This window comes from Halichoerus grypus, chromosome 12 (genome assembly GCF_964656455.1).
Source record: "Halichoerus grypus chromosome 12, mHalGry1.hap1.1, whole genome shotgun sequence".
In the NCBI taxonomy this organism is placed as follows: Eukaryota; Metazoa; Chordata; class Mammalia; order Carnivora; family Phocidae; genus Halichoerus; species Halichoerus grypus.
The window spans coordinates 101,492,189-101,511,483 of NC_135723.1; the positions used below are offsets into that span (position 1 = coordinate 101,492,189).

Here is a 19,295-nt window from a genome sequence, read left to right on the forward strand (position 1 = left end):
GAACTTACTGAGCAATAGACACTGTTGCAAAGTTTTCAGAACATGTACCCTCTTGAATTCTCTCAATAACCCTATGGCAGGGATTTTATCATCCTCCCCATTTTATAGGTGAGTAAACAAATACAGAGAGATTCAATTTTTTTATACCAAGTCCCACAAGCAGAAAATAACAGTGCCAGAATTTCAGACCCAGCAATTGGACATTAGAGCACTCACCTTTATGGATCAAGAATCATAGCAAGCTTCTTTCTTTTAAGCTAGTGATCCTGCCCATGGAAATCTGTCCTATAAAAATAATCCAGGGGGCCTGGGTGGCTCAGTACGTGAAGCATCTGCCTTTGGCTCAGGTCATGATCCCGGGGTCCTGGGATCGAGCCCTGCTCGGCGGGAAGCCTGCTTCTCCCTCTCCCACTCCCGCTGCCTTGTGTTCCTGCTCTCGCTATCTCTCACTCTGTCAAATAAATAAAATCTTAAAAAAAAAAAAAAAAAAAGTTAAAAAAATAATCCAAAAACACGCAAAGGATTTTATCTACAAAAATGTCTGCCAAAGCACTTTACATGGTATAATAATAAACAATAATAATAATATTAAGTAGAGAAATAGAGGTGACTGAGGGGTGTTTAAATCAGTTTACTCGGTGGAAAATTAAGCACCTTTCAAAAATGTTATGGAGATTAACAACATGGAAATTTTCTTCCACATGTCAAGGCAGAAAGTAGGTTACAAAATTCTATATATACCATCATTAATACAACAAAAACAAAATATGCATATGAAAAAAGTTGGAAAGAAAACAGGTCAAAATAACAGTGTCTTTGTTAGAGTGGAATGACAAGGGCTGAATTTTTATTTCTTTTTCTTCATGTTCCACATTTTCTATAACAAAAAACTAATTTTTTATATGGAAAAATATTTGAAATAAGATTCCTATGATTAGCAATGCACAGGTTCTATGATGATAGAAGAAATTCAGATTCAAACTGAAAAGGACAAGTGTTTTGACATGTTTTAGTAAACAAAAGGATAACCTAGGTATATTTTCAAAATTTTAGAAAAGAATTATAATCTCAATCATGGTAATTTTAAACTAAATGAATTCTATTTTAACCAAAGTTCAAATTAATGCCAACCCATCACTATTCTCCCAAAGACTCTGAAAGAAAAGGCCTACATTTGACAATAGCCTCTTAACACAGGTAGGTTAAAAGTTACCATGAACTGGATTAGGATTCAAAAGTACTAGGACTGGGAAGAATATAAATAGATCTCATAAACAGAGATTTGATATAGAATTCTGGTGATAAGCAGAGCCTAAAAATAATTTTTAAAATTTGAAATGATCATTAAGTTCTTCACCCGGCATCATTTTCCAATGGCAGCACTGGCAAATACCAAGAATCTCAGGACACTTGTCACCCGCTACCGCAATGTTGCCAGAGCCCAGCTACTCCTCACGAACAGTTCCTCCTGCCCCAGGAAGAATGAACCAAAAGATGAAGGAGCTAAACAAGGGTTAGTTGGAGGAGTAAAGGGTCACTAAAGAGGATAGTACATGGGTTATATGGTAAAGACAAAGGTGGGGCGCCTGGGTGGCTCAGTTGTTAAGCGTCTGCCTTTGGCTCAGGTCATGATCCCAGGGTCCTGGGATCAAGCCCCACATCGGGCTCCCTGCTCCGCGGGAAGCCTGCTTCTCCCTCTCCCACTCCCCCTGCTTGTGTTCCCTCTCTCACTGTGTTTCTCTCTGTCAAATAAATAAAATATTAAAAAAGACAAAGGAAAAATAAAAGCAGAGAAGTTAGGCCAGCAGTAGAAAGAGAAAATAATTCCTGATTTAAATTAGTTACTTTGAGGGGAAAAAAATCTACACTCTGGTTTATTCCCAACCTTCATTACCCTTACAAAAACCAAATCCAACAAATGTGTAAACATAAGGATATCAAAAACTTTGCACACTGTTTACTGGGGATACAATGTTGAAAATCATAGGCACCATCTTCAAGAAGCTCATAGTCTGATCTATTATTTCCTTCAACTGTGTCTTAGCTTACCTGCAAAAATCCTGAAGCTTAGAGTAACAGTTCTCAGTCTAGATATTGCAACATAAGGTTTGCCACAAGTACTTTATTATTTATATTTGAAGTACTGAAGTTTGTGAAAATTTACTTTAAAATAAATTAGAGCAGTTAGGGTTATCACTGTAAGAAACTCACTCCCACTCGTATTTTAACATGCTTTCTTGGGTATAATCATAATATACACTCTGAAATGCACATTACCCACAATCGATCAAAATCTGTTAATACTCATACAAGAGTACCTTCCCTTGAACATCATCTGTCAAATGATTTCCTAAAAGAATAAAGCACTGATGCTGTGTTTACTTCTTAAACTGTTCCGTTCAAGGACTCAGGGTTTTTTTTAAAGTTTTGTTTTGTTTTGTTTTGTTTTAGAGGGGGCGGGCGGAGGGAGGGAGAGAATCTTAAGCAGGCTCCACACCCAGTGCAGAGCCCGGATGTGGGGCTCCATCCTACAACCCTGAGATCATGACCTGAGCCTAAGTCAAAAGTCAGATGCTTAACTGACTGAGCCACCCAGGTGCCCCAAGGACTCAGTTTTGAGGAGATAAAAACCTCCATCTCTTTCTGGAACCAAGGCAGTTTCCTTCAGATGGTACACTATCTTTAGAAGAAAGTTTCTTTTTTTTTTTTTCTTTTTTTTTAGTAAGTAGGCTCCACACCCAATGTGGGGCTTGAACTAACCACCCTGAGATCAAGAGTCACATGCTCTACCAACTAAGACAGCCATGTGCCCCAGAAGACAGTTTCTTATTCTGGAGGCTATGAACTTCTACAAAACTTTTAGAATAAGCTTCACTAAAACCTCCCCCTTAAATTATACAAATTTGTATATCTATATCCATGCATGCTTTCTTCTGAGAATGTGAGGATATATCCAAAAGGATCTGTAACTCCAAAAAAGATTAAGAACCCCCCAAGATCTAACTCACACTATGATGATCTGATCAGTTAGGCAGTTTTCCTTTCTTAAGCTTCCTGCTTAATTCCTCCTATTTAATGTTAATAAAACTAACAAATCGAATAAAGTGCTTACAGTACATCAGCCACCATTCTAAGTGCTTTAACACACATTAATTTATTTCATTTTCACAACAACCCTATGAAGTAGGTACTATTATTATCCCACTTAGATGAAGCAACTGAAGGCCCAAGAAGTCATTTGCCAAGTGTCACACAGCTGTTCTGTTTGAAAATTGTAAAACTTCTCAAAATGAGAAATGGCTATTTGCTGTGTGCACATTTCCTTCTTCTCTTAGTTAATATATCTTTCTGTTTAACCCTCACCTGAGTCAGAGAAAATGAAATGATTTTGTTGTCAAAGACTCATCTCTGCTAGGCTGCCAATCATGCAGATGAACTATTCAATTTGAGAAAGACCTTAAAAGTAAGGGGCACCTGGGTGGCTTAGTACGTTAAGCACCTGACTTGGGTTCAGGTCATGATCTCAGGGTCCTGGGAGTGAGCCCCGCACTGGCAGGGAGCCTTCTCTCTCACCCCCTCCCCCATTTGTGCTTGCTCTCTCCCTCTATCAAATAAATTAAAATAAAATTTAAAAAAAAAGATTGATTTACAGATTCAATGTAATCTCATGTATTGAAATAGAAAGGTATCGGGGCACCTGGCTGGCTCAGTCAGAAAAGCATGCCAACTCTTGATCTCGGGGTCGTGAGTTCGAGCCCCACGTGGGATGTAGAGATTACTTAATAATAAAATTTTTAAAAATTTTTAAAAGAAAGAGTAAGGTATCAATTCTCTCAAGAGTGACCTACAGATTCAATACAATCCCTGTTAAAATCCCAATACATTTTTTGTAGAAACTGGCGGGCTAACCATAAAATTTACATGAAAATGCAAAAGACCTATAACAGGCAAACAATTTTGGAGACCACCACCAAAGTTGGGGGAATTAGACTACCTGATTTCAAATTTACAATAAAGCTATATTAATCAAGATAATAAAGTATTAGCATAAGGATAAACATACAAATCAATGGAAGAGTCCAGAAATAAACCCACACATTTATGATCAAGTGACTTTCAACAAAGATGCCAAGACAATTCAATGAGGAAAGAACAGTCTTCAACAAATGGTGCTGGAATGACTGAACATCCATACACAAAATAATACACTTAGACCTTACCTCACACCATAAACAAAATTAACTCAACATATCACTGACCTTAATGTAAAACCTAACACTATAAAAGATTCTAGAAGTAAACATAGATCTTTTCAATCTTAGGCCTCACAAAAATCATAATTCCATAAGGGAAAAAAACTGATAAACTGGACTTCATCAAAATTAGAAACCTTAGCATTTCAAAAGACATCATTAAAAATTGATTAAGAATAAGCCTCAGACTGGAAGAAAATATCTGTAAAGCATATAACTCATAAAGGGACTTGTATTAAAAATATAAAAAGAAGGCAAACTATGGATATAGTTTTAAAAAATGGCAGTAGTTGCCAGGGGAAGGCAGGGAAGGGTGAAATAGGCAGAACGGAGGACTTTTTGGGCAGTGAAACTATTCTGTATATTGTAACGGTAGATACATGTCATTACACATTTGTCAAAACCCATAGAATGTACAACACCAAGAGTGAACCCTAATGTCAACTATAGACTCTGGATGATAATGATGTGTCGAGGCAGGTTCATCAACCCTAACAAATGTACCTCTCTAACAGAGGGTGTTGATAATGGGGGAAGCTGTGTATGTGTGGGAGTAGGGATTTCTATGAGAAATCTCTGTATCTTCCTCTCAGTTTTGCTGTGAACCTAAAACTGCTCTAAAAAAATAAAGTCTGATATGTATACATATATATAATGAACTTTTATGACTCAAAACTAAGACACATACACACCCAAAATGGGATAAATATTTAAATTCATACTTCACCAATAGAATCGATACTTTATCATAGAAATGGCAAATAAGCATTTGAAAAGATGCTCAACATCATAAATCATTAGAGAAATGCAAATTAAAACCACAATGAGATACCACTATACACCCACTAGAACAGCTAAAATCAAAAAGATTTACAATTCCAAGCATCAGCAAGGATATGAACCTTTATACAATGTTAATGAGAATATAAAATGGTCCAGGAACTTTGGAAAAGTATGGAAGTTTCTAAAAAAGTTAAATATACACTAACCATATAAGCAAGCAATTTCTATTCCTAGGTACCTACCCAGAGAAATGAAACCATTTGTCCAAAACATTTTCCAGCATTGTTCACAGGAGACAAAACACTGGAAACAATCCAAATGTCCATCAACTGGTGAACTGATAAACAAAATGTGGTCCATCCATACAGTGGAATACCACTCATCAACATAAACAAACTATTAATAAATGCACAACATGAATGGACCTCAAAGACATTTTTCCAGGCATATGTCTACATTTCGTCGTTAGCTAATGGAACCTAGGATAAGTACCAGTTATTGACAAAAAAGACCATCATCTCTGGATCTTAAAGTGTAATCTCAGATGTCAAACCTGGCTGTCGGTGCTCCATTTCCTAATCCATAAATTGAAGACACTGGAATTGATGACAGTGAAGGTCTTTCTAGTTCTGAGGTTGGATAATTTGAAAACAAAAGTTAGGCAAGTATTATTTCTTGATGAAAAAGAGTATGGAAAATCACTTTGGGTTCTCACTCTGGTCCCTGTAACATGACACATGGGATATATACTCCCTCTGTACCATCTTCCCTGTTGTTGCCAAGGCTATTTGCTAACCAAGTTACATTGTTACTCTTCTGTTTAAAATCTTCAATGGCTCCCTACTGCCTGCAGTAAATATTCAAAATTCCCAATTTACTTTCCCTTCCTCATTTTCTCACATACTAACCTGGGTTTTGTTTGTTTGGTTAGCTTTTTTTTTTCTTTTTTAACTTTATTGTGGTATAACTGACAAAACTGTAAGATATTCCAAGTGTACATCATGATTTGATATACATATACATTGTGAAAGGGTTCCTCCCATCTAGTTAACTAATACATCACCTCACATATTTATCCTCTTTTTGTGTGTGAAAACATTTAAGTTCTACTCTCACAACAAATTCCAATTCTATAGTACACTGTTATCAACTATAATCACCATGTTATACGTTAGACCCTCAAACTTAATTCACAGCTGAAAGTTAGATTGGAGTTTCTTAAAAAGCAAAGACCAGAGTCAGACACACGGGGATCCAAACCCTGGCTGCATCACTTACCAACTATATGATCTTCCTGAACAGCTCCTTCGCCTGTGCAACAGTACTACCCCCTCCTCTCTTCAGTAAGGTTTGTTTTCATTCTTCAGGACTCAACTCAGATGTGGTTTGTTTTGTTTTGTTTTTTAAGATTTTATTTATTTTTTGTCACACAGAGAGAGTGTACAAGCAGGGGAAGCAGCAGGCAGAGGGAGAGGGAGACGCAGGCTCCCCGCTCAGCAGGGAACCCGATGCAGGGCTCGATCCCAGGACCCTGGGACTATGACCCGAGCCGAAGGCAGACACCTAACCATCTGAGCCACCCAGGCGCCCCTCAACTCAGATGTTTTCATGTCTTCATTCCCCTGCCGTAAGTTCTTCCTTCTCGAGCTCCCTAGCACTCTGCACAATGTTCCATCACAGGACTGGTCACTTTCCAATACAGTGTGCACTGAACTGGTAGAAACTGAGGGTAGGGATTGTCTTATTTTGGTTTCTCCAGTGTACAGTGCATACTAGATGCTCAGTAACATCTTCCCTGGGTAATTAATAGAAAACAAATGGACAAAGTAACCCAGACTGAAAATAAAACATGTTGTAAAAACTTACTTTGGAAAAAAAACAGATTTTAAGTCACCTATAATCTTACTAACATTAAATACCAATTTTAACATTTGATGCCTTTCCTCCTTTCAGGTGGGCAGAAGAAAGTAAACAGGCATGAAGTACAGTAGAGAAAGAATCAAGAACCCAAGCCCTAGGACTCCTGTATTATTTCTACCTCCGGAAAATGTTTTGTATATTTAACAGCATTATTAAACACATCACCTTAATCAATATGTTGTAGTATAGCAGTCTACCAGATGGTCATATTCAATTATAGGTAAAAACAAAACATAACAAACCTCCATATAGGTAACATACTCCAAAGTGAAATACGAATTTTTGGATGAAAATAAATGTTACCCTGTGTGGTGTTTACTAGTGCTCTTCACCAAATATTTCTAGTTCTCCCTCCAGAAATATGATAGGATTTCACTTCTGTGCCCTCATGAAGTTAGGTGCTACCATGTGACTTTCTCAGGTCAATGAAAGGTAAACAGAACCAACATATGCCATTGATTTAAGTCTTTAAGAGCCAGAGCACAGGGGCCCCTGGGTGGCTCAGTCGTTAAGCGTCTGCCTTTGGCTCAGGTCATGATCCCAGGGTCCTGGGATCGAGCCCCGCATCGGGCTCCCTGCTCAGCCGGAGGCCTGCTTCTCCCTCTCCCAATCCCCCTGCTTGTGTTCCCTCTCTCGCTGTCTCTCTGTCAAATAAATAAATAAAATCTTTAAAAAAAAAAAAAAAAAAGAGCCAGAGCACAACCTACGATGTTCTCCTTTTCCTGCCTTGGCAACAGTGGAGGACAGAGATGGGGTCCCCCTCAGCCTGGTACAGATGTCGTAGAGCAAAGCTTCCAAGCCAGCCCATGAGGAACTCATAGCACAAGCAAGAAATCAACTGTTGCTGACTGAAGCAACTAAGACTTGAGGCTGTTTGTTACTCCCACATATTCTAGCTATTCTGATACACACTATATAAAAAAGTTTAGTATTTCTCTACATCATCCCAATCTCCAGTTTTGAGAATGTTCTGCACAAAGTTGGGACTCAGGTTTATTAGCAAAATTTTTACATACGGAATGAATTTTAGGATGTCTTTAAGAGGAAGAAAAAAAAAAGACAGTCCAAAGGTTAGCAAAATAAGCAAATATTTTCAATGAAAAGATTTTAAAAATTGAAGTAGCTACACATAAAAAAGGCTAAAGTATGTAGCATAGCATAAAAACGACAGCATGCTATCATTCCCCTATTTACCCAAAATAAATCCTTCCTCTACTTCCTCACCCTGCTGAGGGCAACAACTAGGACTCAGGCGGGGTTCCAGAGAACACTGCAAGTAGTCACTACCAATCAACTGAGGCTGGCCCTCAGTATGAAATCTATCTGCCATCTCAAGCGGTTCTGTATCATCATTCTCACACTCGAGAAGTCTCTAGAGTTAAACTGGTTGCTCACAGTGGTGGAGACTACTGGCTGTTTCTGCAGTGTCCACTCCCTCCCTTAGCAACAACACTCTAAATCTATTCTAGGCAGCAATGCACTCAGCTAAAGGACTATGTTCCCAGCCTCCTTTGCAGCCATACATGGCCATATGACTAGGCTCCAACCAATTACAAAAAAGCTGAAGCATATGGTACTTCTCAGAAGGGTGTTTTAAAGACAGGAATTGCATCCTTGGTCTACTCTTCCTCCAGTCTACTTCAATGGACATGGGTGTAATGAGTAGTCCTCTAGGAGCCATCATGGAATCTGAGGGCAAAGGCCATATCCTAGAAACATCTGAGCAGAGAGATAAAAGGAACCAAGTCCCTGATGATTCTGCAGTGCAGAGGCACCATACCAGAACTAGCGCCCACCCTCCAGACTTGGATGTGAGAGAAATAAACATTCCTAGTCAAGTCACTGTTACTTACAGTGATACATAAAGCGTCACATAAAGACAAACCTAATCTAGGCCCAGGAACAGACCCCAGGTATCCCGACACAGAGTCCATAAACCTCCAGATATGTAGAAGGTATCTGTAAAAGTCAAAAAAGTAAAATCGTATCTTTTGAAAGCTGATAACCATAATTATTTTCTTTCCATTACATATTATCTAATTATAGTCTGATCTACACTGTGACAGCTAAATTTTTAAAGACGATTTAAATTCCCCAATAATAAAAATCCCAAAATACCTTAGTGAAATGAGGGGCAAAGGTTAGGGGGCAGCCTCATTTAACTATCTCAGTAAAAGAAGTTGGAAAACAATAATGATTTTTATCATTTTATCATTTGTATCTCCAATAGTTTTTGTTCTTACAATGCCTTAATTCACAAAACCATCTGCTTCCATTTTATAACAAACCACCACAAAATCGAACAGATTAAAACAACACTCAGCTGGCTGGTTCCTCTGCTAGTTTTACCAGTGGTCACTTTCATAGCTGCATTCAACAAGGAATTTGACAATAGGCTGAACTCAGTTGGGACACTGGGATAACCGGGCCTCTCTTTTTCATTGTAGTCCAGAATCCCTCCCTGTGCACATGGTCTCTCCAGCAGGTTAGGACCTACCTTCTTTCATGGTGACGAGGGCTCCCAAGTATGCAAGAGTGGAAGTTCCTGGCCTTCTTAAAGCTTTGGCCCCACACTAGCACAGTGCCATTTTTGCTGCCTTCTACTGGTTAAAGTGAGTCACTGGGCTAGACAAGATACATGGGGTGGTGACCATACAATAGCATAAATCCCAGCAGGCATGGTTCATTGGGGGTCACCAACATAATAGACTACCTTTTCCCCCTTTATTTACTATGCAGGTTAAGACCTTGATGGATGATCTATGGCATGCGATCACCTCTCTGAGGCTCAGCTGTCTGCAAATGACATGTTCTTAAAATACTCATCTGGTTTTAACATTTTATGAGTCTCTAAGTATGTAAGTCTGATATGAGAAAAACTTGGCCATACTAACCAAATACTTCAACCTTGGTAGAACAATTAGATGATGAAGCTTTAAGGTAAAAAATACAATTAATTCTTTAATATGTTTCATATTGTTATTTTATAATGCAACTGGGAGCTAATCCAGACATGTGGTATATGCCACTAGGATCCCCAAGATCAGGAAATCAAGGAAGTTGTTTGTTCATTTGTTGGTAGGCTCCACTAAGAGATGGCATCAGCAAAATCACAGAGACTTCCTATGAACACTGGCCATACTGCTTCTCATGCAAATGATTACACGGAGATGCAAAGAGTAAAAACGACCCAGTATGAAAGACATAAATCATTTTAAAACCACCTGATAGGAAGTCTCATTCAGGAAGACCTACTAATAAAAACAGTCGGCACAGTTGTAATATAAAAAGATCACTATGACCACATTCACAAGTTTGGATAATGAAAAATTTTTAATAATTCTGTACTAAGAGTACTATATGTACAGCTCTGAGGGAATTGCTTTTTGTTGTTCTTCATGTGTTCCTCATAATAAGAAACATTCTATAGAGATTTCTGCTGACCTAGCTTTTTTATCTTTCTTCTTTTTGTCTTTATTAGGGACAGCTGTACAGAAAGGAAATCTTTATTGTCCCTTCCCACCCCCAATAACTACTACATTATTTTATGCCATGACATTTTTAGAGTCTGGCATCTCATCACATGTCTGTAACTAACAAGTTCTAGGATATCAGGCAAATGATTGATAACTCATGGTAGAGGCAATAACAAATATTAGCAAATTCTTGTAATAGTACCTCTTAATAGCACTTAGTTTGTGCCACACACTGTTCTAAATTCTACACATACATAAATTCACAACAATCCTAAACTAGGTGTGCTAGTATGTTTAGTTTGCAGATGAGGCGACCAAGGCAGCAAAGAGTCCAGTAACTTCCCAATATCAAACAGTTAATAAGTAGCGGAAACTGGATTTGAACCCAGGCGATCTTGGTGCTAGAATCTGTGATGTCCCCCAGAACTTGGTTTTTTCTCATTCGTAAAACAAGATTATGGTTTTAAGCTATTGGCTTTTTAAAAATTGCATAAAGAGCACCTGGTGGCTCAGTCAGTTAAGCGTCCAACTCTTGATCTTGGCTTGGGTCATGATCTCAGGGTCGTGAGATCAAGCCCCGTATCTGGGTCCATGCTCAGCACAGAGTCCGCTTGGGATTCTCTCCCTTTACCCCTGCTAGCTCTCTAAAATAAATAAAAAGTGCATAGATGTACATACAAGATTATATACTCCACAAAAGTATTAATGATGCTATGTATTCTTCCAAATAATTTTCTTTCTTTTTTTTAATTTTATCATGTTATGTTAGTCACCATACAATACATCATTAGTTTTTGATGTAGTGATCCACGATCCATTGTTTTCGTATAACACCCAGTGCTCCATGCAGTACGTGCCCTCCTTATTACCCATCACCAGGCTAACCAATCCCCCCTCCCCCTCCCCTCTAAAACCCTGTTTGTTTCTCAGAGTCCACAGTCTCTCATGGTTCATCTCTCCCTCCAATTCCAAATAATTTTCTATACACAAAATACATGCATAGTTTGGGGTTGTGTGCTCTTTATAAAATAGTACTAAACTTACTGCTTTGCAACTTTTAGAAGACTTTTCCTCAAGTTTACAAATGTATCATAGACATTCTCCCACTTTGGTACCCACAGGTCCACCTCTCTGTCCTGAGAAGAACTGCATGGTGGTGCACTGATGGGTATTTTGCTGTAGCCAATTTTTCTCTATTTGTTTTCTACTTTTCTCTGCTGCCATGAGCATCTTTGCACGTACATACTTGCCCATTTGTAGGAACATATTCTGATTTCCTTCCTCACTTTTATGGACTTTCTTGGTCCCTTCCCACCCCACCACCATGTCCTAAGAGAAGTAAGCATCCTAATTCTTTTACTAAATTCCACACACTCTCCATATTCTCAGTGACTTCAAGGAAGTCACATCTTTAATCACCTATCCTAATCAAGCTCCTAAGCTTCAATGCTACACCCCCAAATACTCCCAGACGTTTCTATCTCCTCGACATCTATGCCAGAAACTTCAAAACTCCTCCTCTGCATTGACTGAAATCTCTCTTCCTTTCCATCCACATTACCAACAATATACTGTCTGCCTTGATCACCTCACACCATGACTATTACAACAGGCTGTTAATCTCTGCCTCCAGGTAACTCCTCTCTTCATGTTATTACCAGTGTGGCTTTCCTAAAATAACTGCCATCAAATCACCAAGTACTAGAGTACCTACATTCAACTGTATAAAACGCACACAGAATACAAAGTAATTTAATAATGTTCCTGTCCTCTGGAAAACTGCTTTTAAAACTTTAATTTAAAAAATAAAAGAGGGGCGCCTGGGTGGCTTAGCCATTGGGCGTCTGCCTTCGGCTCAGGTCATGATCCCAGGGTCCTGGGATCGGGCCCCACATCGGGCTCCCTGCTCCATGGGAAGCCTGCTTCTCCCTCTCCCACTCCCCTTGCTTGTGTTCCCTCTCTCACTGTGTCTCTCTCTGTCAAATAAATAAAATCTTTAAAATAAAAATAAATAAAAAATAAAATAAATAAAAGAAAAGAACCTGGGGGCACCTGGGTGGCTCAGTCGTTAAGGGTCTGCCTTCGGCTCAGGTCATGATCCCAAGGTCTTGGGATCGAGTCCTGCATCGGACTCCCTGCTCCGCGGGAGCCTGCTTCTCCCTCTCCCACTCCCCCTGCTTGTGTTCCCTCTCTCGCTGTGTCTCTCTCTGTCAAATAAATAAAATCTTTAAAAAAATAAATAAAAGAACCCGCTGGCGGTCCACAGATTAAACCTAACCCACAAGGTGTAGTCCCAAATAGTGTTCTAGATCTTAATGGAAGATACTTAAAAAGATACTTAAAAAGAGATTTCACATAAAATTCCAAGTCCCCAGTCTCTGTTGAAAAACCAGAGTATCTAAAAACAACATCTGATAGTCTCACATGGCAACCATCAGCCAGAATTGTCTATCAGCTGCACCTAAGCAAGGCGTAGATTCCTAGAACCCCTCAGGCAGTTTTTACTCACCATTTTTTCCCCAACTCAAGGCCTTAAGTTATGTCAGCTGTCATTCAGGATCTTACAAGCTGCATGCAATCATTTAAATTACCTACCTGGTCCCTGTAAACAGTTTATAACCCCTGGACTACAAAGCCCAAACTCATTAGCCTGGTATTCAAGGACCATCATGGCACGGCCCCAACTCCCACATTAAGCCTCTGTTCTAGTCACACTCCACCAAGAAAACACATTTTACACTTCCCGCCTCAATAATTTCACTTACATTGCTACCCCAGAACACTCTCTAACTTTCTCACTGTACTTGGCTAAATCCTATCAATCCTTCAAGTTCTAACTCAAGTACTGCTTCCTCCAAATCTTTGCAGAGACCCTTCTTGGCCACAAGAACCTTCTTCCAGAGTTGACTGCTCACCCCAACATACACTTAACACTTACATGCTCCTTGAATAACACGTGCCAAATGAAAGATCTAAGAAGTTATAGAAGAGTACTTCCCGGGCTTCTTAAACAATTTCAGCATTTGTGTATCAGACGTAGTTACTGCTATCACAAAATTAACAGCAAAAGCAAAGTCAAACAATTTTCCCATCTTTTACATGAGATTTTTCTCTAGACAAGTGCGAAAAGAGCTGTGTCATTCCTGTTTCTCTTGTGTTAAGTCCTTCGAATTCTGCAAAGAGAGAGACTGACACTTCCCATCACAAATTCAGAATTGGTCTTTCTACTAAATTTTCACACTAACCACAAGCATACATTTATATGCAGGCCATCGCCAAAAAAAAAAGAGAGAGAGAGAAAGAAAGAGAAAAAGAAAAAGAAATTGTCCCTATTTCACTCCATAACTTTTGCAACTCATACTGCCAAGAAGTTCTGAAAATAGACACTGTAGCACAAACACGATAAAGACAATTTTTAAAAAGAGGAGGAAGGGATTAATCAGCTTGCTGGAATTAAAAGATGGGACAAAACAATAAAGAAAAAAGAAAGGGAAATACACACAACACACAGAGATTGGTAAATTTATTCTATATCAGCTAAAAACTATGTTCAGTCCAACCATCTCATGGATTAAAAACTGTATCAAATCCTACCCAAGGTATCTCACACCTCCCCACCAGGCAAGAGCACAGAGAGCATCTAATATTATCTATAACTAAAAACTGACCTTTTTTTTAAGATTTTATTTATTTATTTATTTATTTATTTATTTATTTGACAAAGAGCGAGCACAAGTAGGGGGAGCAGGCAGAGGGAGAGGGAGGAGGAGGCTCCTTGCTGAGCGGGGAGCCCGATGCAGGGCTTGATCCCATAACTCTGGGATCATGACCTGAGCCGAAAGCAGACGCTTAACGACTGAGCCACCCAGGCGCCCCACACTGACCATTTTCATTTTGGAAATGAGGTTTCATGGAAGCCCCTCAGTCATATCTGCAAGAGGCTTAAGGAAACAAGGTTGGACAATCACTATCTGCCCAAAGGAAATCTGATTGTGCCCTGGGGAATACCATGAAGTTTTGCAAAAAGGTGGGGGAGAGAGGAAGGGTAGAGCAGTTTGTTTGTCACCCTGCAAATGGACTACAAACCTGGCGTGACAGAATTAACTGATAGTAAGAAAATGTATTAAATCACTGTTTTCAGAATTGGAAAAGAAACTATTCTTTTTTTTTTTTTTTTTTAAGATTTTATTTATTTGACAGAGAGAGACGCAGCGAGAGAGGGAACACAAGCAGGGCGAGTGGGAGAGGGAGAAGCAGGCTTCCCACAGAGCAGGGAGCCCAATGTGGGGCTCGATCCCAGGACCCTGGGATCATGACCTGAGCCGAAGGCAGACGCTTAACGACTGAGCCACCCAGGCGCTCCGGGAAAAGAAACTATTCTGATACTTTTAAATTTACATGGAAACCTATGTTTATCAAATTTACATAATAATAACCAATATACTGAACATAAAATTGTATATTACACTAATAACATTCTCAAAGACTAGAGATTCCATGAACAAGACCAACAGGACAAGAGCAAATTACAATGAGGTCAGGTTGGAGAACAACCGCCTAACAGATGAGAGGCTGCCATTCCTGGACCAGCTTTTCAAGTACATTAAAACATTTCAATGCCTATTAAGTGCCAGAAACCAGTAGCTGCCAAAATTTCCATGTATCTAATTTCTTGAAAAATAAGAAAAAGAATTACTATCATACAAATTTGCATTATCTCAAGAAGCATGAATAATAGTGGTATCTTCCAACTATAAATTGTTGCTTTATGAAACTGCATATATTACAATGCAATACACCTTTTTATTACTTATTTCAAGTTCACAGCTATGGAAATGAGATTTTGTTGGGGGAGGGGCCTTACAAATATAGAATAGCAACAGTCATCTGCTGCAGAGCCATTTTTTTGCTGTCCCTTGTATGACATCACTGGTTGTGCCCAATTTTCTACAACAATAAGGCTCAAGGTGGCTTTCTAATAACAGTAATTGCTCTCCGAAAAGAAAGTGGTTCAGAATATAGTTTTTTTTTTTTTTTTCAAAAAGAGTCAAGGATAGTGCCTCAGAAATCCTATCCTCACCACCTGCTTCTCCACCACCCCCACACCCACACCCACCCACCCCATCCCTAACATTAACTTTGTTGACTTGGTAAAAAATATGGTAGAATGGTTGTCTTCCCAATTTAGTAATGTGAATATATATTCCCAAGAAGGAAAAATAAAATCAAAGCTTTGGGAAAAGTTTCCCAAATATTAACAGAAAATTAGACCTCTAGTATGTGCCTACTCTGTGGCAGGAGCTTCTTCACCAATGGAAAGACCTGTATCTCTGATAAAGATTATAAGCTATTCCAAATAACCAATTAGATAGTCCTTATTGTCAAGTAGAACTTCTAAACAAATGTAAACTTCACTGTCCCACTTCACGTTTGTGCAACAGGAAATCCTAATTTATATACCTACTTTTCAAACTCTGCCTCTAAGATCAATAGCTACAGTTCAAAATTCTTGATTTTAGTAAACAACTTTAAGATAACAATAGTTAATTAAAACTAGTAACTATATAGCCTAGACTTTCTAAATGTGATAAAACAAAAATTATCTAACAGTATAAAACAAGAAAATGCTAAGTTTACTTACCTAATTATTAAACATTCAAAAATTCAAACTCAAAAAAAGTGTAATTAGCAGTGCATGGCCACCCTCTTTTTTTAAATCCAAAGACAAAAACACAATCACACTTTTAAAAAAATAGTGTTGTAAGACATCTTCTCTAGCGTAAAACAACCCACTTAGTGACCATCTAACATGGACAATTTAAAAACTTGTATCTCCACTGCATTTCACAAAAAAAAAAAAAAACCACATTATTTTTCATTTCTTAGATAATTATTTGCAATCCCCTGTAATTTTAGCATTTACAAACCTACTTTACATTTGCTACACTGCAGTTTCACTTTCAGGATCTTCACTACCCGACTGCAGAGTCTTTTCTCCAGTGTATCCCAACACTGTACTGAGATACACAATTGAAAACCCTTCCTTTTGCTTTCCAGCTCACATATTAGTTTCCACTTGTATGTTTCTAAAACAAGTGGAGATTCCATTCCCCTCAAAAGACACACCAAATTTTTTAAAATTCACTAAAAAGTTTGGAATCATCAAAGTTACCACTAAATTTCGTGTGAGGAATGCTGTACCAGTTCTCAAATCCAAGAGAGAAAAGTTTCCTAAGACTTAGAATTGTACTAAACATTTCCCAACGTGTTGTTTTTATAATGTTAGCATCACTGTAGAAATCCGCAAATTTCTCAAAGGGCTACTTTTTCTTTATTCATAAACTGAGATAAAAATTAAAATAATACAGTGGTAATACCCTAATCCAACCTTTCTTCCGGTACACCCAGGAGATGCACTAATACAAATGAACTCCTTTCGATCTCAGGGGAGCTGTGCATGTGTGTTTGTGCCTGTGTGTTTGTGTCTGCTTGTGTGTGTGTGCGCGTGCACTTGCATGTGTATGGGTGAGGGGCGTGACAACAGATGGGTCTACTCTTCCTAGAGTAATAATTTAAAAGCAAATCTAAAACATACAATAATCCCAAATTAATATTCAGAAAGAAACCAAGAAGAAATAGTCAAAATGGGAAGCAATTAAGTTAAAACCCTGGTAGGGCTTGATATGCGTTGCTTTAAAGGATACAAAAAAGTGCCAAAGTTTAAAGTGACTTAAAACTCCACCTTCCTCCTCCAAATTCCACTTAACAGGGGAGTAATGATGGCATTTTTACACCAGACGCTTCATTACAATGCTCGCCAGTGGCCTAATAAACCCTAACTTTGTATCACGAAGGGGCCAGCGCAATAATGTATATGTATCCTGTACCTGTTTCCCTCACGATGTCATAGGTGAGAGCTGGAAATAAAATATGGAGGCAAGTTAAAGGGCCTGAATCATTTTCATAGTAATAGGAGAGCAAAGCAGAAAAAGAGAACATCCAGCCGGGCTTCATGGGTCTCCCGCAACCCTGCTCTGCTCTGCCTCCGGGAACACTACTGCCTTCTTCACTGTGTATCCCCAGACGTAACACGAACAGGACTACACGAATGCGCCCGGACAACACACCGCCAGACTGCCCATAAACGTGCCGCTTCCCTGCGCGTCCCGCTGCACCCTGCCACCGCCGACGGTTCACTGACATGATCATATAACGAAATGAGTAAGCAATGCACGCCATTCTACAACTTCCGAAGACATTCGCAGAGCTTCCCGAGCACCCTCCAGAGCCACGAGAGCTGAGCGACTCGCTGCCACTGACACGGGTTTCTTAATTTCCAGGCAAAGTTGCCGAATAACCATTTTGCAGAAAGACATTTCCAGTCCTCGAATAACCCGAGCCGAAGTCCTCGTGCCTGCTGGAAACCAAACGAAAGCCCTTCCCGAGCCGGTACCGGCTCAGAGCGACGACTCGGAGAGAAGTTCGGCAACATTCGCATCTGTCTTCTCTCTGAATAAACGTGCTCTTGCCACTCGGCCTGGTGTGGGAATCCTGGCTACGCTTCCAAAACTTCTGCACGCTCTGGCCTCAGCTGCGCGATCGCACGGGAGCCGAGCTCCCCCGCGCCGGGCAGTGCGGTTCGGGGGTGGGGGAGGGGAGAGGAAGAAGTCGAACGACTTCCTAATGTATCATTAAGGGATGAAAGCACAGGTTGGGAGCACGAAAAGTTAAAGGGGCAGCTGGCTGACAAAGGAGAGCAGCGCGCGTTCCTCCCGCGCCCTCCTCCCCCAGCGAAGCCGGCGGGGCGACCACCTGGCCCCGGCGCTTTGACAGCTCCGCGAGTGTCCCGCAGCGGACTGCTCTGTAGTTGACAATGCGCTCGTCCGGGACGACCCAGGTGTGCTCCGCTGTGGGCTTCTCCAGTGACCCAGCTAGGCCGAGGAGAATCTACGAGAAATTTCTCCAAAGACAGAAGCACCAAGAAAAGCCGGCGCAAGGGCCAAACTAAAAAGTAAAGTGTGGCGGCGGCGGCGCGGGCCGTCGGAGCCCCGCTGGGCGGAGTGAGGTGCGGGCGCCCGCGGGAGGCCGGGCGGGCGGCCGCGCAGGGGGCGCGGGGCGCGGGGCGGGCGGGCGCCCCGGGCCGGAGCCGCGCGGCCGGCGGGCCCCACCCCCACCCCGCGGGGGCGGCCGGGGGCGCGCGGGGGCAGGGGGCCGGGCGCGCCGGTGACAGCTCCGGCCCGGCGCCGCGGCTGGCTCCCGGCCTGGCTCCCTCACACTCAACTTACTTCTTTCTGGCTCTCTGGAAAGGGGAAGCGCCATCTTTGCGAGGCCGGCCCCGAGGTCTTTTGTCTGCGGCTGCGGGGCTCGGGGCCGGGGCTCCGGGCTCCTCGGGGGGTGGTGGCGGCGGCTGCGGCTGCTCCGCGCTCTTGTCCTCCTCCGACGACATCCTAGTCACCAGGAAAGACACATGGATCCCGGTCCTCCTCCTGGGGGGCTCCTCCCGCCGCCGCCGCCGCGGCCGCCGCCGCCGCTGCTGCTCGGGTTCCTCCTCCCCGGCTCAGCCTCTCGCATTTCCCGCAGCCCCGGGAGCAGCAGCAGGTACCGGGAGAGGCGGCAACATGGAGCGAGCAGGACACGCACTCACACACATACGCGCGGGCGCGCGCACCTCGGCGCGCAGGGGCCGGGCGGGGGGCGGGGGGCGGCGGGCGGGGCGCGGACGGGAGGGAGGGAGGGGCCGGCCGGCCGGGCGGGAGGTGCGGGCGGCGGCGGCGGCGGCGGCGGGCGGGGCGCGGGCGGGGGCCGGGCGGTGCGGGCGGGCGGGTGCGGGGCGGGGCGACTGAGGGGGCGCGGGGGGCGCCGG

General features: G+C 41.5%; 1 protein-coding gene across 3 annotated transcripts in view; it reads right to left on the reverse strand.

Moving 5' to 3' along the window:
* KMT2C (lysine methyltransferase 2C) overlaps window positions 1-18,878 on the reverse strand; it is a 267,212-nt gene extending 248,334 nt beyond the window's left edge. For all 3 annotated transcript variants that reach the window (XM_078059760.1, XM_078059759.1, XM_036069051.2), the window contains exon 1: window positions 18,718-18,878. In XM_078059760.1, coding sequence (XP_077915886.1) covers window positions 18,718-18,878 — 161 coding nt within the window. The remainder of the gene's footprint in view (window positions 1-18,717) is intronic.
* Between the last annotated feature and the right edge of the window lie 417 nt (window positions 18,879-19,295).